The sequence below is a fragment of the Cydia amplana genome, chromosome 9 (genome assembly GCF_948474715.1).
Source record: "Cydia amplana chromosome 9, ilCydAmpl1.1, whole genome shotgun sequence".
Classification (NCBI taxonomy): domain Eukaryota; kingdom Metazoa; phylum Arthropoda; class Insecta; order Lepidoptera; family Tortricidae; genus Cydia; species Cydia amplana.
In genome coordinates this window covers 10,019,014-10,043,097 of record NC_086077.1, presented here as the reverse complement: position 1 = coordinate 10,043,097, position 24,084 = coordinate 10,019,014, and the positions used below count along the sequence as shown (strand labels likewise).

At 37.0% G+C, this 24,084-nt stretch overlaps 3 protein-coding genes across 5 annotated transcripts; 2 read left to right on the top strand and 1 right to left on the bottom strand.

Moving 5' to 3' along the window:
* Nucleotides 1-98: 98 nt before the first annotated feature.
* LOC134650837 (uncharacterized) lies at nt 99-5,113 on the bottom strand. Its single transcript, XM_063505769.1, has 6 exons — nt 4,677-5,113; nt 4,187-4,580; nt 2,809-3,041; nt 2,380-2,446; nt 266-1,373; nt 99-105 (listed from the first exon to the last, which is right to left on the bottom strand). Exons 1-6 carry the CDS (start codon nt 4,989-4,991, stop codon nt 99-101), a joined length of 2,124 nt encoding a protein of 707 aa, XP_063361839.1. The 5' UTR covers nt 4,992-5,113.
* An 8,229-nt stretch (nt 5,114-13,342) lies between these two features.
* On the top strand, nt 13,343-18,001 carry LOC134651093 (phosphoribosyl pyrophosphate synthase-associated protein 2). 3 transcript variants are annotated; one of them, XM_063506087.1, is made up of 7 exons: nt 13,343-13,470; nt 13,644-13,757; nt 13,922-14,041; nt 14,447-14,735; nt 15,479-15,648; nt 16,548-16,662; nt 17,179-18,001. In XM_063506087.1, exons 2-7 carry the CDS (start codon nt 13,681-13,683, stop codon nt 17,482-17,484), a joined length of 1,077 nt encoding a protein of 358 aa, XP_063362157.1. In that variant the 5' UTR covers nt 13,343-13,470; nt 13,644-13,680; the 3' UTR covers nt 17,485-18,001. The 3 variants fall into 3 exon arrangements, with proteins under 3 accessions (XP_063362157.1, XP_063362158.1, XP_063362156.1); XM_063506088.1 differs by having other exon boundaries at nt 13,343-13,508; XM_063506086.1 differs by having other exon boundaries at nt 13,343-13,534.
* Nucleotides 18,002-19,350: 1,349 nt separating this feature from the next.
* Nucleotides 19,351-22,723, top strand: LOC134651092 (tyrosine--tRNA ligase, mitochondrial). Its single transcript, XM_063506085.1, has 8 exons — nt 19,351-19,584; nt 20,263-20,410; nt 20,585-20,760; nt 21,143-21,359; nt 21,469-21,547; nt 21,621-21,896; nt 22,015-22,203; nt 22,537-22,723. Exons 1-8 carry the CDS (start codon nt 19,454-19,456, stop codon nt 22,698-22,700), a joined length of 1,380 nt encoding a protein of 459 aa, XP_063362155.1. The 5' UTR covers nt 19,351-19,453; the 3' UTR covers nt 22,701-22,723.
* Nucleotides 22,724-24,084: the final 1,361 nt, after the last annotated feature.

Here is a 24,084-nt window from a genome sequence, read left to right as displayed (position 1 = left end):
TTTCTTTTTTTTTTTTTATTGGAGTGTGTGAATATGTGGGCAAAGGGGCTAATGTAAAGAGCTTCTCTAGGTAGTAGTACCAGTTTTTAAAATTATTTTTAAAACCTAAACAGAAATACATGACACTTACCTTGCACAGTAATGTGCAAGGAGTAAAGTCATGTATTTCTGTTTAGGTCATGGGCATGTCATGGGAAATGAAATTTAGAAATAAAACAACATTATAGATAGTTATTTTTGTTTATTTTTTAACCTTTTTCTGTACTTTATTAATGCTTTTTTCTGAGTTAATGGTAAAGATTTTCGTAAACGACAAATATCTGTGCCTTTTAATATTTTGTTAATTATATTACACCAGTTAAATATTGAAAATTTCACACTGACCGTTAGTGACATATCAAGCACAACTTCTTTGTGAGTTGCGCATTTTAGAAAGTCAAATGAATACTTGGAGAGGATATGCCCTTTAATTTTTTCTGAAATATTGTTTATGTGGGGCTTCTTCTCCAGGTATTCATTTGTTTCCTTCACAATATCCCCAAACATCCTCACGACATACTCTGACGGGTACGATAGTCTTTTATTCTTTATAGAATTATATTCTCTTTCACTGATCCAACCGTGACAAGATCCTTCTTGCGGTGCGGTTAGATCAGTGAAACAGTTTTTGCATTTAATTTTTTGCAATATTTTCCTGACTACCCATCCCGCAGTGTATGCTCGTGAGTGCACATTCAAGCGCTCACGGTGAACTTGTGCTTGCATGCCTTCTAAATCGCAATCAATAGTTGTGTTGTCAAGAGGATTACTGATCTCTGCTTCCTTACATTCTTTAGGCTCGAACATTTTTTTGATATTTAATAATTGGGAACCAGAATCCTCTTCACAGTTAAATCCCGCCGAGTGAAATTTGATAAATCTTGTAATCAACAATGATTTGAACGTGTTTATAAAGCTGTGGCAAGTGGGATCATTGTTGCGGTAATTATACGCTCGTACCTGACCGAAAAAATTTTCAATGGGGTCTGAGTTAAAATACCTTGGTCGCATTATTTTAATATTTTTGTTTTTGAAAAACTGCCACAGCCTTATATAACTTTTTAAAGTTATAATCCAGTTTTTCACCGAAGGCACAGATACTTCACCTCTTCGTTCATCAATAAACCTTATTGTCTCTAATTTTTTTATAGCTTGACGCCAAAATTCATGGTGTTGAGACCCATCTGTCACCGCCTTCTTCAAAGATTTGCCACCTGCTTCTTTGTCATTAAGTGTGGCCCCGTTGCAGGAATCGAATAATTCGTCAAAAAATGACACCGCCTTTGATGTATTTTTTATCGTGTCACTCACTTTCCTGCCGTCCGAGTAATGGGCTGCAAAAAAAAAATAACGACAAATAAAAATTAAGTAATGGCCTGTATTATGTCACACAATGACGAAAACCAATGAAAAAATATATAAGAATGTCACGCGTAACGTAAGACATTAAGAGGAAAGGGGACGATCACTTCTCCAAACAAACGTAGTCCTCATTTTCCTCGCTTGATATTGACATTTTAGAAAATATTTTTTATATAATTTGATGTATTTTAAACACAGCTCTGCTCGCTCATTTGTTTTTTTTTTAATATCGATTTTTTAATAATTATAAGTTATAGGAGCGTAAAACGAATTTCATACAAATTATTAAAAGCTCCTAAAACCTATAATAATTTAAAAATCTAAAAACGAGCGGACATAAATGTGGTTGATATACATCAAGTTGTGTCAACACATTTTCAATAATGTTAATATTTTGAAAAGAAAGTGAGGACTACTAACGTATGGAAAGGCGGTTTCTTCTTAATTACTCATATCGGGGTCCATGTTGAGATGAATATTTGTTCCATAGTTGCAATAAAGAATATTATTTTTCCGTTAAACTAAAAAAAACAACATAATAAAACTTACTAAACATACTACACTACACTAACTTATGCTACAGGTAAAAAAATTGCCCTAGATCGCCGTCAACGTGCAGGGTGCCCAGCAGGCTGGCCGCGTTGCCTCGCTGTATAGCGATACTAATTCGCTGTGCAAAGTAGTGGCCAGCCCTCTGGTCGCCCGAGGCCTCTATTTGGCGCGTCGATAATTATTTGTACAGCCGACGCGCGCTTGGCCCCCATGGCCCCAAGGTTTCTACGCCAAACGCCGCAAATATGTAGCTGGTTCCTAGTGCGGCATATTTGCGGCGCTTGAGGCCTTCGGCCGAGGATGCCGCAGCGCATGTTTATTTTCCGTTTATTTATTTACTTTCTTAAGCCAAATTATTGTTTAAAAATTGTATGTCAGGCATGCGATACTAGAGTACATTATAGATATAAAGAGTGGGAAACTCACAAAATTTAGATGTATACGATAAGGCGGCCGCCATGGTGTTGCTGAGGACTCGTGTGCAAGTCTTAACCTGAAAATATTAAATCGAGAATTAATATTTATATTTGACGACTTTGTTTTATACTATGTACTGATGAGCGATGACTTACAATATATACACGACTGTCGCGGAACCTATCCATCCTTCTTAACCGGAAGGTGAATGCAAACAGTATCCATGTATATATTCATACATATATGGGGCATTATCTATGAAAAGGGACCTTATTGTCGATGGCGCTTACTCCGCACAGCGTCGCGCGGCATTGTATTTATATCGGAGCATCATTAATAATGGCGTAAGCGCCATCGACAATGGTCCATTTTGATAGATAACGTCACATATATTGGGAATATTATAGTGATTTTAAAGAAGTAACAAAGTATAGTTACCTTCATTTTATTAATTTTATCGGGAATGACATGTGTGTCATTGAGTTTATGTAGCAGCCGGCTCTCGGCATGCTCACAGTCCGTCTGGTATACGTCGACGATGTCGCTCCACTTGCACACGCTTCCTTCAAATTTCATATTTTTTGTTAAGAAGTTATTTCTAATTCCCTTTATTAGATGAGGTGGATCATAAATAACATTTATATCGTGCCCTTTGAGTGTTATGACATCATCTGAAAACATAAAAAACAGCATTATAATAAGAATCGTTTCTTGTAGCGAATAATGTAGTGCAATTAATTGATCGAGTAAGATGGGTAAAATCTATGACAATTTCGTGTGTCGAATTTAACTGGTAAACGAGATGGCGCTGTACAGCTCGATACATTTTGCGGTAATCTCTGATTGTCAGACTCAGAAGTTGACGTTTGACAATTCAGTGACCGCAAAATATATGGCGCAGTACAGCAGATCCAGTGGCGAAGCGTGAACTAATCTAGCCGTGGGCGAAACCACAAATGCGAGGCCGTTTTCAATGTGTATTCCCATGGTAATAAAAAGATTGGCTTTGCGAGGCCCCTCTAAGTGCGAGGCCGTGGGCGAGGGCCCTATTCGCCCACGCCTAGCTACGCCACTGAGCAGATCTGTTTTGGATGTGGGGAACGTATTTTTCTTAGACTTTACCTCTCTATTACAGTCAATTCTCTTTGGTAGTTACCTGCCTACCTACCTAGTTAATTGTAGTAGTAAAACAATAATTATCATACACTAAAGAAAAAGTGACCAAGTCCACCAATGGCAGAGGTGGGAATCGAACCCGTGTCTTCATCTTACGCGGCTAACGTCCTGACCACTAGACCACCCGGCCACGGCGGTGTTCGTCCCAAATTCTCTAATAATTACAATCTAATAATTTGTTTTACTTTATATATAGTAGTGTGACTACTTAAAAGCACAAATCAAAAAATATTTCATAAAATAATTTGATTTGTTTCTGAGTTGGAGCTTTTATTCAACTTGCAATGTACCTATGTATGTAACTATGTTAAGGTACGGGTCAAATCCTGCAAGTTACATTTTTCCCACTTCCCAACTTCCAATGAAGCTGAAAATTTGCATACATATGTAAGTCTGGTGACAATGCAATATTATGGTACCATCTAGCTGATCTGATGATGGAGACAGGAGGTGGCCATAGGAACTCTGTGATGAAACAACGCAACCTAACTGTGTTTGGGTTTTTTTTAGAAATGTCTCGATGAGTATGTATTAGTTGCCTGTGGAAAGAAAAGTACAGTCAGCGATAAAAGCTTGTACCAAAAATGAAATTTTTGCCAAACTTATTTTTAAATAATAAAATTAATAAATTTAAACTTACCAGTCGGATTTCCAGCTTTAATCTGGTCGCTGCGTGTTTCTTCCATAAGGCCCTTCAAGGCTGATTGGAATGATTGGCCCTGATCGGAGATAACCGCAACGGGTATCAGGCCCGTGTCTATCACGGCACCAATCAACGTTTTTAATATCACCCGTAACTCTTCATTTTTTGTCGCTCCTTCACAAAAATAGTAGGCCACAGGCTGTTGCCACTTGTGTATGGCACCTCTCACCATAAAGGCTAATGCATGATCTGCGAAATTGTTCGTTTTCTTATTGAGGTGGACAAATCCATTGATGTGGTCCATTCCTTTTTGATAGTCCAATCCAGGTTCAAGTTTAACTTCGTCAAAAATAATGGAACAGTATTTTTTGTTTTCGGTCCAGTTTTTTACCTGAAATTGAATAAATTATTGTAACAAAAACTATATCAAGCTCGACTAAGTTTGCCATAAACATTGTGACCAAAATTAAAATTATTTAATAATTACCTGATCCTTAATTGCATCAAAAATTTGAACATTGATCCCCGGCTGCACATTTAGAGTTGATGTCAGTTTGTTCAAAGTATTTCTTGAGGGCAAAATAAATATTTGCTGCAGAAATCTATATCCCTTTGGACTTTGTTTCATGATTGCCAGCGAAATCATTTTTTCTTCATCTGTGAAACGCCTGCCTTTTCGTTTCTTATTACTTTGCGTTATTTGCATCCATATCATTTTTTTTGCCAAAGGATTTAAATTGGCAGCTAATTTTTCAAAACATTGTGTTTTTGAAAATTTCATGGCCCTCTTGGCTCTTTTCATAAAATCCAACTGCTTCTTAGATTTTTTATATTCGTCGTATATTCTGCGACAGTAAGGTGGTAAGTCTGCCACTCTAGGAATAATTCTCTTCCGTTGTTCGGGCTGGGACTCGGTACCTTTGGTTGCATTATGTTTACGTTTCCTGTTAGAAACTCCTCGACACTCGTTTTCTGAAGCAAAATAGTAACTTTAGTAATGCATTTTAGGTAAAAAACTTACCTAACTAAAGCCCCTTTGGTTCTATTCGTAAGTATAGATATGTAGGTAATGTGTTTTGATAGACGTTTCATATTTGTATTATGACGTATAGGTTGCAGATTCATTATTTATTCAGCTATGAAGTTAGATAAACAAACCCGTTATCAATGTTGTACGTTGCCTTTAGTACAAAACTTTGGCTTAACTAACATGAAATCATATTTTCAGTATAACTGGGCTCAATAGTCCGCAATGTAACTAAATTCGTATGTATTCATTCGTTTGTATTTGAGTATTTGTATGTATTCGTATTAACCACCTAAGTGCGAAATTAGTATTTTTTGCTTCAAGTACAGTGGGCCAAGAAAGTGGTCTACCAGTTTTGACAAAAGTTTTTGCAAGATCTAACGTTGCTAAGGTTGACAATTGTCACCGACATAATGTCAAATCGACCTTGTTGTCTCATGACGTTCAAACGAACCTCAACCGTAGGGTGGTAGACCACATTTTTGGCCGACTGTACCTACATACCTACAAAAAAGCGTCAAATGCAATGTTACACAATAAGCTTCAAAATAAATTGCTAGATATAAAATAATTTTATTTATTGCACCCAATTTTCTAAGTTATGCGATTTCTGTAACTCATTGTGTATTGAGGAGAGTTTAGACAGAAATGAAACGAGACACTGAAAATATAATTGAACTGTTCGATATCAAAATTAATTCCCTCGTCTCATTGTAAGATAGGTAACTAACTAACCCACGCTAACTCAATTCGGTTAATGGACTTTTATGAGATAGCATAATTATTTTAATAACAATTACCTGATACAGAAGTGTGGTCTGGTTGATCTGGGGTTTCTTTGAGAACTGCTGAAAGTGGCTTCGGTGTCGAGCCTGCAATAAAGTAAACATGGGTCTTCATATTCAAAGGACTAACACACTTACAGACAGTTACTTTCGGGGATTAAATCTTGTACTTGTAACTTAAAAAACTTAACCATATATTTGTCAGCGTCCAGTGTTGAGTTAACATTTGGCGTAGCTTTCATAATTTAAATGTCAATGCAGTAATGTGCAAACATAGATCCAGCATAATTTGTTTGACGCAAAAAGAGAGGTGTTGTGTGTTGTGTTACGCTAATGTCTGTCTGTATGCTCTGTAACGGATGGATCGACTTCGACGGTTTTTACGTGAAAGCAAGCTTCCTTGCAAAGGGTTTTAGCTATGTTTGATAAAAATCGATCCAGCCTTTTGAAGATTACCACCTCTTTTCCGAAATAATGTAAGTAAGGCATTTTTGACATATAGCGTAGGGGTATTATTTAATTTTAATAGTTTTGTGTACCTGACACTGAAGGCTGACATGATAAGTTTTGGATTTCCTGAAGAACAAGCCGTCGCTCCAGTGATAGTGATGAACCTGTAATCAAATCAAAATTGTGTCTTTTAAAGAAAGATTGGCTCTGAAAACGATATACAATTTAATTATTTGACTGTAGGTAGGTATCATAAAATATTGAGCTCAATGCACACACACGGCGGCAGCGTGCGTGCGCCGACGTCAGCGGGCGGCGGGCGGCGCGGCGGGTCCCACGTAGTCTGTATGAAGGTCCATAATAAAATACAACGCAAATGACACGCCCGCTCACCGCTCAGGCCCGCGCAGCGCGCACGCACGCTGTCGCCGTGGGTGTGCATTGAGCTGAGCTTTATGTTAAGGCCCCAGTACACAATGGGCCATCGCCGGCCACTCCGAGGGACGCATTTATGCGTTAGAGGGAGCAAGTGATATTGCTATCTCATTCTACCGCATGGCTGCATCCCTTGGAGTGGCCGGCGATGGCCCATTGTGTACCGAGGCCTTTAAGGTTTTCATATTAATTTAATAACTACGACGTAAAACAATTATCTAATGTTTCCCACACATAGATACCACATTTTTTTTATTTACAAAACAAGATACGAGTTTTTTTTTCAAAATAATGCCGATACTTATGTTATATTTTCATGTTAGGTACATAAACGGCGAAGCGCTGGTGGCCTAGCGGTAAAGGCGTGCGACTTTTGGTCCGCAGCTTGCAGGTTCTAACCTGGTTTGTACCAATGAGTTTTTCGGCACTTACCTATATGTATATACGAAATGTCATTTGATATTTACCAATTGGTTTTCAGTAAAGGAAAACAACGCTAGGAAGCTGAACTAATCTGAATTATAAGACCCTTTGGGTTGGAAGGTCTGACGGCAGTCGCTTTCGTAAAAACTAGTGCCCACGCCAATTCGTGTGATTAGTTGCCATTGTTGCCAAGCGGACCCCAGGCTCTTATGAGCCGTGGCAACAAGCCGAGACAACACGAGAAAGATGACATAAATGTTCATGCCAAGTTTCATGAAATTTCAGCATTTTGTTTTAAATTTTAATATGAAAGCGTAACTTCTACTGTATGAGAGAGGCCTTATGGCGGCGGTCTCTTATTGTGACTCTTAAACGAAAAAGAAAACAAAAAATAGTCGTTACCTGATGCAATAGGTTGCTCTGGTACTATCTGTGGATCTGGCACACCTGGTGGTTGCTGCAGTGATGAGCCTAAATAAAAAGTTTATGTTTTAAAAAATGTGTCTTCTAACCAAACAGATAAATATTGGGTTTTTATATTAGCCGGAGAGCTAGCCACGGCAATAGGTATGCAATTTATAGAGCAACAAAATCCCTCTAGTTAGTATGCCATACTATCATTATTAATTAATCCGGGCGCCTGGCAGCTGTCTAGCGATGGGTGTGGGAATGGATGGGCAAAAAAGTGGTTGTAAAATCAATTGAAGGTGTGCAATTTATAGAGCTCTGTGTTTGGTGTGATATAATAGCTAATTGTGTATTTAATTCAAATATAACAATGCCAGGCGTTTTATTTGGGGGAAAAGTAGTGCCAGGTGATAAAAATCGATAAAAATACACAATTACTTGTGCGCCTGTAGGAAGATCACGAGCAAATTGCACCTGACTCACAATCTATGCATAAAGCAATTGTGAGTACTTCCTGCATGCGCACAAAGTGATTGTGTATTTTCATCACCTGGCACTACTTTTCCTCCAAATAAAACGCCTGGCATTGTTATATTTGAATTAAATACATAATTAGCTATTATATCACACCAAACACAGAGCTCTATAAATTGCACACCTTCAATTGATTTTACAACCACTTTGTTGCCCATCCACTCCCACACCCACCGCTAGACAGCTGCCAGGCGCCCGGATTAATTAATAATGATTAATGATAGTATGGCATACTAACTAGAGGGATTTCGTTGGTCTATAAATTGCATACCTATTTACGTGGCTAGCTCTTAGACCATATTATTTTACCACTAAAGACACATCTAAAAATAATTACCTGAGACAATAGGCTGCTTCTCTTGTAGAATTTGTGGATCCAACACAGCTGGTGGTTGCTCCTGTGATGAGCCTGTAATAAATAAATAAACTAAATACCAGGACATCCAAACTACAACAATGGCAACATTTATTTTATTATCATCTTAATGTGACAATATCAGTACATATTCTTTTCTTTTTTTGACTGACTCAATAGTTTACCAATGTAGACTTTACTTCAATGCAACAAGGTTTACAAATGGTTAGTTAACATTGATACTATAACTACATTCTTACACTGACAATGAACTTAATCCCAGGGTAGGCTTAATAACTCCCCATGACTCAGTAACAAAATATTTGTGGCCCTCACATAAATAAATGCTCTTATGGGATTCGAACCAGATGGTCAGCGTCACAAGTAGGGTCACAGGGCAGGTTCTCTACTAAAGCTCTATTATATAGCATTTTCTATTAGAATAATTAAATTAAGCAAAATTATGGATAGTTAGCTACCAGCAATTTCTGAAGAGCTGACTTTAGAGTAGGTGTGATCTTCATGCTGGTGACGTCTATCATAGCAATGATCAAACGTTACATGCTCTGAAAAAAAAAACATAAAATATTAATATTGCTGCTGTATCAGGATCTAAGTCTTTATCACTGGAAACAACGATATGCATATAGTGATCTCGACCTGACAGCTTATAGTAAATAAATAAATAATAATAATAATAAATAACCTGTAAGTTGTAAGTGTTTTTTATATTTCACTTTTATATTCATATTATAAAGAACCTAATCTAAGAAATTAAATGAATAAAGATTAATAATAAATAAAAATTGCTCAAGAAGGCTTGTGTTGTGGGTACTCAGACAACAATGTAGGTACCTATATATTATATAATATGTAAATACTAATACACATATAAAACACCCATGACAGGAACAAATATCGGTGCTCATCACACAAATAAATGCCTTACCAGGATTTGAACCTGGGACCATCAGTCACTACCCCCTAGTATTGGAACGAGTATGAGTATAAAGAACCTGTGAAAGCGGGCTTTTACTCCAGCGTTGCACAACACTGATTGCATATTCAGTAGCATATCATACCATGGGTATATTCAGTGTTGACTAAAACCCCCTCAACTCTACATTAAAGATATTTAATATGATTTCATTACCTTTTTACAGATAATAAACTACAGTGACAATTGTAATCACATATTAAACAAGTACCATATGTTTCAGTCAATTTTGTAAAATAAATCTATTAGAACTATCTTTGGCTCTTTAAAGACCAAAAGTTTAATTTAATCACCACCACCACTTAACTATTTTTACTTTGCTTAAGCATGGTGTTTTTTCATGAGCATATTATAATTATTTGCTAGAGCTACAGCAATAAAAGTAACAAAAGGTACTTAATCACAAAAATACCACATGTTTCTAGTAGTGAATGTATTAATTTTTCTATGTATGTAATAACTCTGTACAATATTTTTATATTAATGATATTGGAGTTTTAATTTAAAAGAAATCTATCAAAACTAACTCTGACTTTAGCTCTCCAAAAAATAAGAGTTTAGTAGTTTATTTTAGTTAAATTTAATTACCTTGTTCTATTATAAACTCAACATTAAGTTTTATAACTTTGCTTAAGAACTTTCATTAGCATGGTATTTTTATAAGATCTCATTAGCATGGCCAGAGCTACAAAATTAAATTATTCGAAAACTACACGAGTAATAAAGGGCATTAAAACTTACCAGTTAGATCGGCTTCCTGTGGGAGGCTCGGTACACCACTTTCGATCTCTTCTTGAGAGAACAAAGTGGGATAGCCACCGAGTTGTATCCGGTTCTTGCGTGTGATGAATCTACGTTCAAAGTGTTTATGGCATACAAACACTTTACGTAGTTCCTGGATACTCAGGTTAAAAAGCCGATCACTTTTAATGCACTGCAACCACTTTTGGAGTCCTATCTCCGATGCAGGAAACTGGTGCAATTTAACGTCCTGTCGTATACTTGCACAGTTATCAACACAGCACTTGCGCGACATATTAATAGTTATTAAACATAACTACTGTCCCACAATTATTACTGATTTAACTTGAGAGGATAAGCTCGGATATAAATCAACGATACTTCACTCGACCAAGGCTAAAACAGTAATGTTGTAATGGCGTCAACATGTATTCAAAAACTAGCGGCAAGCATAAAATTGACAGGTGGGGTGGGGAGGCTTGGGGGCAAGGGGAGCGGAAGAAATGTCAAATGTGATTCTAACAGATCTAACGCCACAGATAACTAAGGCTAGAATTTGATGTTTGAAGATTATAGCCCGTGCGTTTGTTTACGACTTTGCGCATGGGCATGGCATGCTGTCATTACTGTCATTTCATTTTGACGTCTAACTTCCGTTGTACGCAATTTTTTGTTTGATCCCAGAGCGCCTACCGCGAACCACGTTCGACGTGTTGCCTCCCTGTCACACTTACGTACGAATTTACAAGTGCGACAGAGAGGCAACACGTCGAACGTGGTTCGCGGTAGGCGCTCTGATTACAGTTCGACAAGTAATTGTAGAAATTAAAAAGTGGCAACACTGTAGTGTCGTCCCTTTCAAATCAATCTAAAGCCCCCTCCACACTCGTGCGCGAATCGTGACGCGAAGCCGTGAACGCGAGTGTGGAGTCGATTTTTGCAGACAGCGAAATCGACTAGGTTATGCGCCCTTTTCCATTTTATTTATAAAGTCCGTCAACCAAATCTTGTCAGTAGTAAAAGGCGGCAAATTTGAAAAATCGCGGGTTAGCAACACTGTGTTCAAATAATTCCAAAACGCGTGTCATGTGTTTTATCTGTGGAATGTGGATCGTGAATGACAGCCGTCACCTTATTTGTTTTCATTTGGTTTTCATTCTGAATCGTTTCTGTTTCAAGAGATATTTCTGCAGTCACCATTAAATACCAATACATTAAATAAGAATAAGCAAAGCTAAGGGGCCTACAATGTACAATCATGCTCGTTGATGGTAAACATTACTAAAAATTGAGGTTATGACAAGTATTGGAAGAACTCTTTCGAACTTTTAAGATTATGTTCAGTTTTTTTGTTTTAGGGTTAAAAGGCATAAATAAAATTAAAACGTATGCCTAAATCTATCCAACAAGACCATAAATTGTGTCCTGGAAACCGTCCATATAATATTTTCTAATATTTCTAAGTGTTCTAATATTTTCAGCAATCAGTTGTGACTATTTACAAAGGTAAACCTTTTAAACAGTATTAAGAAGAGCCTTGATTATATCGCCGTTCTTTCGCAATATCTACCTAATCCATACATGTTTGTTGCAGGATTAAATCTTGCCCAATATAAGGCGTTCGTAGTAGGTAGTATCTTTTCAGACAATACTTACCTATGGCGGTTTATGTACGTGTACAACGCAACCAAGTCGAAAAGTGACCCTCATCTTATTTACCTTTAAATTAAATAAACACCCATATATCAGTTGTTTTATTTTTAATATGTATATTGTACAATATATACCAATCAAAAAAATTACACAGGTATGTCATATTCATCCAGAACAGTACACTAATTTACATTAACAAGTGGCATATTATATTGTAAATAACAAATATATGCTCTATCTAATTATCTGCATTTTGATATGATTTTATTTTAGTAAACTTAGAAGACATAGATAGGGAACAAAGAGAATATAAGCACTACGGTAGGGAGTTGTTTTTGATATCTTCAAATTTGTTAATCATTTTGATTAACATTGTTTTAACATCGCTTTTAAATTGTCCGTCCATGTTTCAATTTTTTTCAATAAACCGCGAGTGACAATTTGAACTGACGTACGCAGGGCGCGCTCAGCGGAAAAAAAAACAACTGTTGGTTCGATGTACATTGCTGCTTTTCTTAGCGCAATACTGCTCTTTGAGTGTTGCCCTACTTTAGTTTGCTTTACATTGCTACTGACAAGATTTGGTTGACGGACTATAGCTGGTCAACCAAATCTTGTCAGTAAAAAAAGGCGCGAAATTCAAATTTTCTATGGGACGATATCCCTTCGCGCCTACAATTTTCAAATTTGCCGCCTTTTTCTACTGTCAAGATCTGGTTGACCAAGTATAAATGATTAATTTTATTTTAATGTACCCGTATTTGCTCACTTCTTGCTATTTATAGTCTGTTAAAAAACTTTGTCAGTAAAATAAAGCGCGAAATTCAAATTTTCTATGGGACGATAACCAAATGACGCGCCTACATTTTTAAAATTTGCCGCCATTTTCTGCTGACGGAAATGGCTTGACAGACTATAGAAATAACATAGACCATAGACATGTCCGTTTTGCATAGATGGTAGTATTTCCACCATAGAAGGTAGCATCCTATAGAAGTGGTCTACGCGTGCCTCCGTGAGGGACAAAACATATAAATTCGACCAATCACAGCGTCGCATTGCGCCGCTATGATTGATCGAATTTATTTGTTATGGTGGGCAACAAATGAATTCGACCAATCACGGTGGTAAAATGGAATAAAACAAGATGTGAGACTGTGACAAGGACAAACAATAATAGCGCTTTCGCTGCTACTCCTACTGAAAGATACATAAGACTATCCCGTTCTGTCAGTTATCCCCACCACTCATGCCCAATCCAGTTATACTACATTCATGATTTCCACAGAGTAAACAAATGTTCATAAGTGTTTTTTTCATGGTGTTTTCCTAATTCCTATTCCTAATCTGTGGTGTCCCGCATGGACGTCATTTTATAAATTCTTCTCATTTTCTTTTACGAAATTTAAGGAAATTCGGAAGCCGATCTGTTGCCTAAATAAAGGATAAACTGCACTAATTCTCGTATTTAAAGTAATTTCTATTTTTGCTTTACTGTACAAGGCCATCAGGTTATTATGTTACTCAACAAAACCAGGTTTATTGTTTTTCTTGTTGCTCCTTCGTGACGTCCCCTATCAATTTGTGCTTATTGATATTGTACTCGCTGCCAGTCGCTAATTGAAGTCGGTTGTGTGATGTTGTAGGTTGGTGGGTTACACGAATCGGTCTCGGAAGAGCAATATGGAGGGTAACCCCACGTCAGATATCGTTATCCTGAGCGGTAATTCGCACCCGGAGCTCGCCGATCTCATCGCCAAGTAAGTGTTGGGATAATGATATTTAAAGTACTATTTAAATTGAAAAATACAATGTTTAAGGTTAACCTAGTTGTGGCCAATTGGCCATGTTATTGGGCAATTACTTGTTAGTGATTCTGTAACTGAAGAACAATTTTTCATATAGTGTTTATTATTTTATTTAGCCGCCTGGGTGTTCGCAAGGGAGGATGCTCAGTGTATCATAAGACCAATAGAGAGACCATTGTAGAGATTGGTGATTCTATCCGTGGAAAGAACATCTACATAGTCCAGACTGGGACAAAGTAAGTACTTATACATAATTAAACTATAATTGGTTTTGTGTACAAATTTGAATGATCTAAATATGACATTATATCATGGAGTTGTGCTATAGCTACTTTGTTCTATAATTTGCTATATGAAATGGTTTATTGACTGGTTGTTATGGCTACTGAGGAAATTAACTCGCCTGGCTCATTGTAATTGAGTAATTTATGTAAACGGTCACATTTGCATACTATTGCTGAACATGGATTCAGCAATTGTGCATGCCTTATTGTCTGTTTTGAATTTGACTGCGGTAACTTTGCTAATTGAATGATCTAAATGTACCTAACCTAATTTCATTTTAAAACTTTGCAAATAAAAAGGAGTACTTATAAGAAAAATTATAAATAGTTTGCTTCATATATTTTTTTATATTTCAGAGATGTCAACAACAATATAATGGAACTCTTGATCATGGCTTATGCCTGCAAAACGTCTTCAGCCCGATCCATCGTCGGAGTCATTCCATACCTTCCATACAGCAAACAATGCAAGATGAGGAAACGCGGCTGCATTGTAACGAAGCTGCTTGCCAAAATGATGTGCAAGTCTGGTCTGACTCACATCATTACCATGGATCTGCATCAGAAGGAAATACAGGGCTTTTACGAGTGCCCGGTTGATAATTTGAGGGCATCACCATTCTTGCTCCAGTACATTCAAGAGAGTGTAAGTTGACTACAGATTATTAAGGCATATGCATTATGGCTACTTTGGATGTAATGGCTACATATTGTTGCCATTGTCCATTATTGTTTGATATTCAGGAAATACAAGCGCGCCATTAGAATCCTTGCACGAGTACCAATTGATACACCAGCTAAACACCTTTTTCAAGAGTTAGACATACTTACGCTACCTGCTATTGTAATTATGCAAATAGCAGTTTATGTGCGTAAAAATTTTCACATGTATAAAACAAATGGCATGGTACATGGGCGCAATACTCGAAATGCAGATAAGCTCATTGCTATCAGCCGCAGGCTTGCCAAGTCCTCGAAATTGACTCACGTGATGGGTCCCACGGTATATAACCATCTACCAAAAAATATAACTGAGGCCCCAAGTGTAAGCACCTTTAAGCATCGCCTAAAAAGTTGGCTTATTGAGCGCCCGTTCTACAATTACGACGAGTTCATAATGACCAAGCAATAATTATTGTAAATTACTTTGAATACTTTCTATTGAAAGTGTTGACATTTTTATTATTAGATTTGTATAATTGACTTTTTTATTTCGTATGTTCTAGCTTTATAGAACTACATTTACAAATTGATATTTAATCGGATTATGCTTACTATGTAAGGATTATTTATTTTTACGTATAATTTTAAATTTGTATCCAGACTGACATGTAAATTAGCTTTACGAATAAAATGATTATGATTATTACATAAGCCCGTTTTCAACAGATTCCAGACTACCGCAACTCAGTGATAGTGGCTCGCAACCCCGGGTCCGCTAAGAAGGCGACGTCCTATGCAGAGCGGCTTCGCCTTGCCATTGCAGTCATACACGGCGAGCAAAAAGAGGCAGAGAGTGATGAAGTGGATGGACGATATTCGCCACCGTGTTTACAGAGGTGAGGCAACTGTAATCGAAAACATGCTCTCTCTCTCTCTAATAAAGAGTCCATGGCGTTGTGGCGTCTGCACTGCACTGCGCAAGGTCATCCACAGTTGGAAGTTTTTAAACAGTTTTAACTCAGATTTGAATTTTGAATCTTTTTTGCTGACTCAATATCGCCCCAGTGGGACTGAAGGGGTTAAGTTAAGCCATTTATCCATGTTGCTTGTAACTATTTTCTACGTACTACTTATTCTAGTTATTTTATCGTGTTTATTTTATTAAAGTTAAAAAGAGATGACCATTTTTGAACCTTATTGCAACGAGATGAGGTGTACCTATGGTTAAAGTGTGTTGATAGTACAACAAGCAGCCATAACAATCATTAATGGTGGTGGCGTCAGGTTGCCGCGGCGACGCCGACGTACGCATTTTAGCAACTGCTTAGGTAATGGTATTATGGTATTGTCCGTGCTTGTGTTTGCGTAATTTTATCATCATGTTTAATTTCCTGTTAAAATGAAAACCATCAATAACCATATCTTTTGCTGGAGCACCTTGCAATACTACAAAGTTTTATTACACTTCTGACCAACGCCACGATCGTAACTGGAATGACATATAAACAGATTTGATTTTCATTTAAATTGTAAATATGATGACTATTTCTGAACCATGCAGTTAGCTTAACCTTATTAAAGCCTGTTATCACAATAAACTAAGGGCTCATTTAGACGGTGCGAGAACTCGCATGCGAGATTCATTACATTGCGTCATTTGATCGGTCGGTTGAATTGACGTAGCCTCAATGGTCCGCAATGTAACTAAAATCGTATACGAGTTCGGGCGCCGTCTAAATGAGCCATAAGACTGGTCAATCACTGACAAGTCAATAATGTAAAATAAATGTTTCAGCGTGGACAGGTCGCGTACAATGGACGTGAGCGTGGGCGTGCCTGTGCACCCGGCCAAGGAGAAGCCTCCCATTAACGTGGTCGGCGACGTCGGCGGCAGAATAGCCATCATGGTGGTCAGTACCTAATACTATTGTATCACTAAACTCTGCTTTACTTCCTTACACTCCATTGAAATTTGAAAAATCCAAAATGCGGCTTGTAATGTAGTCTAATGTACATACGTAGTTTTAACCTTTCCGACGCCGTGTCAAACACCAAAGCTCACGCTGACGCCATGTCACCGAAGTGTATGAACTGAAATTGAACTTTATGCATATGCTCAGTAGGTCTATGTTGCTCTGTGGTCTGTGACCGATTAATCGGTCTTTGGCGTTGAACATACGGTGCGGATATATCAGTCATTGGCGTCCAAAAGGTTAAATGTAATGTAAACCATTTCACTTGGTTATATGTATTATCATTTTTTGTCTAAGGTTTACCATTAGCCTATATAATGACTAAGTCATGTTGCTTTGTTTGTATACATTAAGTTAGATTCGTAAAAGATCACACTATAAGTAATCCACATGATTAGGCAGGTCATAGTTTTGTTTCCATTTGCATAGATATTAAACTACATTATTTTCCAGGATGATATGATCGACGACGTGGCATCATTCGTAGCTGCAGCCGAGGTCCTCAAAGAGTGTGGCGCATACAAAATCTATGTCCTGGCCACACACGGCCTCCTCTCGTCCGACGCGCCCCGCCTCATCGAGGACTCGCCCATCGACGAGGTGGTCGTCACCAACACCGTCCCGCACGAGCTCCAGAAGATGCAGTGCCGCAAGATTAAAACCATCGACATATCCGTTCTCATCAGCGAAGCAATCCGTCGCATCCACAACAAAGAATCTATGTCGTACCTATTCAAAAATGTCACCCTGGAAGACTAATTTTTATATTCCATATTATTAAGTATTATTTTTTAAAGTATTGTGTCCTTATTTAGATTGTCATCGATATAACTCCAATTTGTATTATACGGAAGAGTATTGTAGAGGTGTATTTTTATAGAGCTAATATCAGTCGAATATAAGCTACATTTTGTAATGTATTATTGGTATTAATTTTTGTATTTTACTGTATTATCATTTCATATTGTTAATAGAGTTGTAATTTAAGTATTGTTATTGTTTAACTGGTTATGTTATGTGACACAAGCTGCACTATCTTGTTTGTTAAAAGGAAACTAATTGGTGCATTCATTTTCTAAATTGTTTCATTGGTGGCTGAGCCTCAGTCAATAGGTTTAGTTTGAAATTGGACCTTACAGTTCTGTGATTTAAAGTTCTTCACACTGTGATTATTAAAATGTTCAAATCACGCAATAAACTTTGTATGTTTTGTATTATAAAACAACTTTATAATGATGAATTTTATGTGAATGTTTATCTAAAAAACTATGTGTCTGCAATCTGCATAAATATGTGGCCAAGAATAAAATCGAAAATATCTGCACACGCTGAGTAGGACAGGTTTCAGTAAGCATCGCATACTGTTATCACTTTTATGAATGATGGCCTGTAGATAAGATAAATAGTATAAAATAACTGTAATAAAGGTAAGACAAATGTATTGTTTTGTTAGAATATAATGTAAAATAAAGTGTCTGCGGCATTACTTTGGAGTTTTGGTTTTAGCTAATTGTATTAAGTAGTTGATTCATACTCCTAATATCCAGGATAAGCCGCACAGCAGCGCTTTTGAGTCAAGCCATTGGTTAGCCCCTATGTAAACTGTGCGCGTAGCCCGCTCTAAAGGACTTTACCCTGAAGTTTGGCTCGTATCTCGTATATATATATATATATATATATATTGAACCAACAAAGGCCTATCTAAAAGCGGGAGTCCACCAGAGTGCAGTACAAGCATTTTTGTACTGAACATGCTTGTGTGCCGCACACTGGTGGAAGGGGTATTGCTATCACGTTCTGTCGCATAGCTGCGTCCCTTCGCCTGAAATGCGAGAGAGACGTCTGTTTTTCCTTTGCCATATACAGCCTTTTAGTATATTATACAGCTTGGCAAAAAAGAGTAAAAATTAAAAAGTGGCAACACTAGTGTCGTCCCGTTTTCTTATATGAATTGGTTTGAAAGGGACGACACTACAGTGTTGCCACTTTTTAATTTCTACTCTTTTTTGCCAAGCGTATATCATATACTAGCGAAACGCCCCGGCTTTGTACACGTAAACCTTAACAAATTTATACACCTAAACCTTCCTCAAGAATCACTCTATTGATAGGTGAAAATGTCCTATATTAAAGTCTATTTTTTTATTCGGTAGACTGAAATGACAGTTAATAGTATGAACATGAAATGTCATTTCATACTATTAACTGTCATTTCAGTCTACCGAATAAAAAAATAGACTTTAGAGTCTGTGCGGAAAGAGAAGAGTCGTGGAATGTATTGGACCCCATACAATCCACGACTCTTACTTTTCCGCATAGACTTATATTTATTATACTACTCTTTGGGTGAAAACCATCACACCTACCATCTATGCCATCACAGCATGCACAGTGCATAGATTAGTATATGTTATTACTGTAAAAGCTTTGCTGGCACAGTGTGTCAAGTACCCATATGTCGAACTGTTTGAGACAGTTAATAAAACACTGGAAATAACAGATAAATCAATACGTCAAATGTCACTGTCATGTCAAGAGTTTGACAGGACGATTCCAAAATAACCTCTACTTAATTACTTATTCATGTTTTTCTTTCTGAAATTATAAAATCTATCTATGATAAAATATGAATGTAACTTATATAATTTAACTGTGTTTTGAGTAGTTAAAACTACGCGTATCTTATAAAGACACTTGTAAAGTTAAATTTTGTGATACAACTTTCAAAATGAAGTTCTTCCGGCATTTGCGTATTTTGAAAACTTACGAACAACACAAACGACTTTACAGTAGCAGCAGGAATATCCTGAAACTCAATGAACGGGGCATGTTCAATGATCTATTTCCCAATACAGCAGCGTATGTATTATCTTAACAATAATTTCGGTCAAATGCCCTTTATCACTTCAGTATAGGAAAGGGCGGCCGCTCTTAGGACTTCTTTTTTGCCAACATAACACCAACATTTTATTATTTTTTCGTGTAAGAAATGTCAAATTAAGTATATTTATTTTAGTCATGGAACATTTTTCTCTAGGGTCAATAATTATGGAGATAGGCGAGGTTGTAACTGACAATACATAGTACAATAATAACATAAGTCAGTTCTGGCGCTCGCCCGCCGCTGCCGCGGCCCGCTCGGCTTCGCGCACTGTTTGATCACAGTCACCTAACACACTTCTATCTTGACCTTGTTACTTGACCTAAATTTACTAAGTTCCTAATGCCTAATTGTTGATTACTACAACTTAAGATTTCTTACACGATGAAGTAATAAAAAGTTGGTGTTATGTATGTTCGAAAAAAGTCCCAATACCCATAGTTATCTCTCTCTATCAGTCTTCCATATTAGTGTGACAGCGACAGTTGCATTTAGTTCGCTATGGAGCGTAAGCGATTGGCATCTTGTCTATTATGCAATTATGCACCCTGTACCTCTATTACTTCCACCTTCCACTTTAGTATATCTAAGTTGCCTGCACCTAAGCTTTAGTTAATCACATGATTGGTTGACAATAAACACTTGTCTTGATTCAGGAATGAAATAGTAAATCTGCTAAACAAAGCGCCTCAGTGTGTGTATGCTGGGTTTGACCCCACAGCCAACAGCCTTCATGTTGGCAATCTACTTGTCATCATAAATCTTCTACACTGGCAGAGAGGTGGACACAATGCTATTGCTCTGGTGAGTATTGCTGTACAAAAATATTCACATATTTTGAATAATTCTTACCAAAATTAAATTAATATTCACTAAAATAGAAATATTAACTATAGTTGGCAAACCAATTTGTCAGGTGAATTTAATGTATATCATTCTCCCAGAAAACAATAGAGCAAAATTAATCCAAATTTACAGTTAGGAGGAGCAACGGGCCATATTGGTGATCCAAGTGGTCGCAGCACAGACCGCACTGCCCTACAGAGTGATGTCATAAACCAAAATATTAGTTGCATTAAGAACAATCTGGAAACAGTATTTGAAAATCACCAGAAATATATCTGGCAGGACGAAGGAAAATTAAACCCAATAAGGTATGATTGTAATAAATGCTGCCAATCAGTGTTGCCCGAAGGTTATATGCAATTGACCATTAACCAGTACAAATTGAACTGTAATCCTTAAAGGACGGTTACACTTTACGGTTCAATTTATAATGGTTAATTGCATTAAAGTTTTGGCCAACACTGCTGCCAATTTCTGCACTGCTACTAATTTTACTACATGACAATAATGGTTCTGTATTTTACGAGTATATCAGTTTAGTAAATATTGATTGTACCTATACTGTTTATTAACCTGTGTTAGTAAAAGTATACAAAAGAAAAACATTTGACTGTGGGACACTAGTCCATCACTAGTCCTACAACTGTCACTTCTATTTGTAATAATGTAATGATTACACATTCTTTTCAGAATAGTAAACAATGAGGCCTGGTATAGAGATATAGATGCCATCAAGTTTGTCAGTGAAATCGGGAGAAACTTCCGAATGGGAACAATGTTGCTGAAGCAGAGTGTGCAGACTCGGATCAATTCAGATGCTGGGATGAGCTTCACTGAATTCGCTTATCAGATATTCCAGTCTTATGATTGGTTACATTTGTTGAACAAATATGATTGTAGATTTCAGGTAAAAAATTACTGTAGACAGTGCAGCTGTTTCATGTTATGCCAATTTTTGTTAAATTTTGATTATTGCTATTAAACTTGTGGTGTATTCATAAATATATTTTTTTTAGGTTGGTGGCAGTGACCAGATGGGTAACATAACTGCAGGCCATGAGCTTATAAGTAGGACAGCTAAGAAAGATGTGTATGGTGAGTAGGCATTATCCTTATTAGTCTAATATAGATTTGGGTTTTTTTACTGATTTTACTATTACTTTTTTAGGACTTACACTACCTCTAGTCACAACAGAAGAGGGTGACAAATTCGGCAAATCAGCTGGAAACGCCTTATGGTTAGATCCAGAGAAAACCAGTTCCTACAGCTTGTACCAATATTTTGTGAGGACCAAGGATTCAGAAGTGGAGAAATTGCTGAAACTGTTCAGTTTCTACAAACTCGGAGAAATAAAGGATATAATGCACAAACACAAGGAGCATCCTGAACAGAGATACCCTCAAACATGTTTAGCAGAGCAGTTGGTCACTCTAGTCCATGGCAGTAAGTACACACAGGAATTAAGTGCTCCTTACAAAATCAAAATGAACCTTACATGCATCTACACAAGGTTCAAAATATTGTATGTAATAGTTACATTTATGTGTCTTTATATTTTCAGAGGAAGGATTAGAGCGTGCGCAGCGAGCGACCGAAGCGATCTACAGTAAGGACGTGAAATCGTTGGTCACGCTCAGTTCTACGGAGCTGGAGCAGGTGTTTCAGGGCGCGCCGGTGGTGCACCTGCTACTGTCTCCCGGAGTCACTGTCCTCGAGCTAGGGATGAAGGCTGGCTGCTTCCCTACAGAGAGTGAGTTGCTAGCAACTGTTCTACAGCCCATCTTACAATTCTCATTTCCTAATTATTACAGAGTAAAAGAGAAAGAAACATAACTGAATGGTAGTCGCACAGATCTCTACATAGGGAACGTGCGGAAACTATACGGGGCAGCACAGGAGCCCTCTGTTTATTGCCGTAAAGTATCACCAAGTTTTTGATGCCACGTCTGCCCATAAATTATAAAACAAAAAGACATTTAGAAATCATTGCTGAATGACAGTGTCATGTGGTTTGTTAACACTTTTATAAATACCTTAACAGACTATAGACACTTTAGTATGCTAAATATGTTTGGAATTCCAGGTGACGCGATACGAATAATCCAAGCCGGCGGCTTCTACATAAACCACACTAGAATCAAGAAAATAGACGAAGTCATCACGCAGTCCGCGCATATACTGCCCAACCTCATATCTCTGCTCAGAGTCGGCAAAAGGAACCACTACATTGTAAAATGGCAAACATAAGTAATATAAAATAAAACAACAAATCTATTTGAAATTTTCTTTCAGCATGTCCTTATTAGTATTACTTACAACAGAAGCTTGTATACTTGCAGTATAATAATAAAATGCATATCACATAAAACGTCGTAAATACTACATAACATACTTAAGTCTAAAAAATAATGTAAAATTTACTGACACAGTGTATGAACAAAGCCGTGTTAGGCCTCCATGGACGATTCATGTTTAACGAATATCAGCACCTACCGGTTTTCATGATAGCTTAAACTTAGTTCTCACGATACTGCTTTAAAACTGCAAGAGCAGCGCGCAAGTAAATGATAGAGTGAGACAGTAATATAAGTGTTACCATCCCACTTTAGCTGATAGCTGCCTCCCGCGCTAGCAGTATATTGCAAGCAGGATCGTAAGTACTAGTCATGATATTTATTTTAGTACAAGTTTTTTTTAATGCACAAAGCAGACGGCTACAATGAAAATTGTATGTCGGTTGGCGATATTGGTCAATAAACTAATCAGACTATGGATGCCCTAAAAAATCGCAACTGAAATGTGCTAACTAATGCAGTTACGTTCTTTTAGTTCGGGACAACTCGTGCACTGCAGTCATACTGAAAAGATAAATATCATAAAATATGGCTAATCGTCAAAATGTGTACGTTTGTGCACCCGCTTGGGTGGATAATCTTCCTAGTATCACAACGATCAATTGCAACATTCAATATTGTACAAAATATGCTAATTACAGTGTTGCCAAGTCTATGCAAAATATACAAGTGTGATCTCAAGCTGGCTAAGCAAGCTAGTATAGCAATTTCACCAATTATGTTCTAGTAAATTTAATTTAATAAATTGTTGCTAAAGCAGCCTTTATAATATGCAGGATAATTTTTAGAATTGAAGTGAGAGGGAGAAATATTTAAATAGTCAATATTGAACTCAAACTAGTTAAATTGCATAGACTCGGAATAAACTGCAAACAGCTTCGTAACACTACTTCTTAATGTCATTAAAAGCATAATATAGAGCTCAATTGACAATGTCAAATATGTCTTTTTGGGATATTGCTCGAATTAATTTAAATATATGTAATGCTACAATAACTCCAGTATGTACTTAAATTACGCGTGCAAGCTATATTTACGTTCCAATATATGTCTTGTATGTAAATCACAAATGCCTTATAATACGGTACAAAAATAAATAAGTCGATAAATAAAAGGCAGATTAAGATATGCAAAATGCAGAAATTGGCTTTAACATTTAACTTGTACAGTTATTCTATCATATAAATATGACGACATACTTTGATGTCCCTTTCGAAACATCGTCTTGTCTTGTGATGTGATATTAAAAGTTCATAGGCTGGATATCCACAGACTGT

What these genes read in the sequence shown, in the direction of transcription:
- LOC134650837 (XM_063505769.1), bottom strand. Translation starts at nt 4,991, where the DNA reads ATGAAAAGAGCCAAGAGGGCCATGAAATTTTCAAAAACACAATGTTTT. An exon ending in TAAAGCTGGAAATCCGACTG is followed by an intron (nt 3,042 to 4,186) that starts GTAAGTTTAAAT and finishes TTATGTTTTCAG; the next exon opens with ATGATGTCATAACACTCAAA. An exon ending in ATCGTATACATCTAAATTTT is followed by an intron (nt 1,374 to 2,379) that starts GTGAGTTTCCCA and finishes TTTTTTTTGCAG; the next exon opens with CCCATTACTCGGACGGCAGG.
- LOC134651093 (XM_063506086.1), top strand. Translation starts at nt 13,515, where the DNA reads ATGTTACTCAACAAAACCAG. An exon ending in TCCAGTACATTCAAGAGAGT is followed by an intron (nt 14,736 to 15,478) that starts GTAAGTTGACTA and finishes CGTTTTCAACAG; the next exon opens with ATTCCAGACTACCGCAACTC. An exon ending in TCGCCACCGTGTTTACAGAG is followed by an intron (nt 15,649 to 16,547) that starts GTGAGGCAACTG and finishes TAAATGTTTCAG; the next exon opens with CGTGGACAGGTCGCGTACAA.
- LOC134651092 (XM_063506085.1), top strand. Translation starts at nt 19,454, where the DNA reads ATGAAGTTCTTCCGGCATTTGCGTATTTTGAAAACTTACGAACAACAC. An exon ending in GGTCACTCTAGTCCATGGCA is followed by an intron (nt 21,897 to 22,014) that starts GTAAGTACACAC and finishes TTATATTTTCAG; the next exon opens with AGGAAGGATTAGAGCGTGCG. An exon ending in TGGCTGCTTCCCTACAGAGA is followed by an intron (nt 22,204 to 22,536) that starts GTGAGTTGCTAG and finishes TTGGAATTCCAG; the next exon opens with GTGACGCGATACGAATAATC.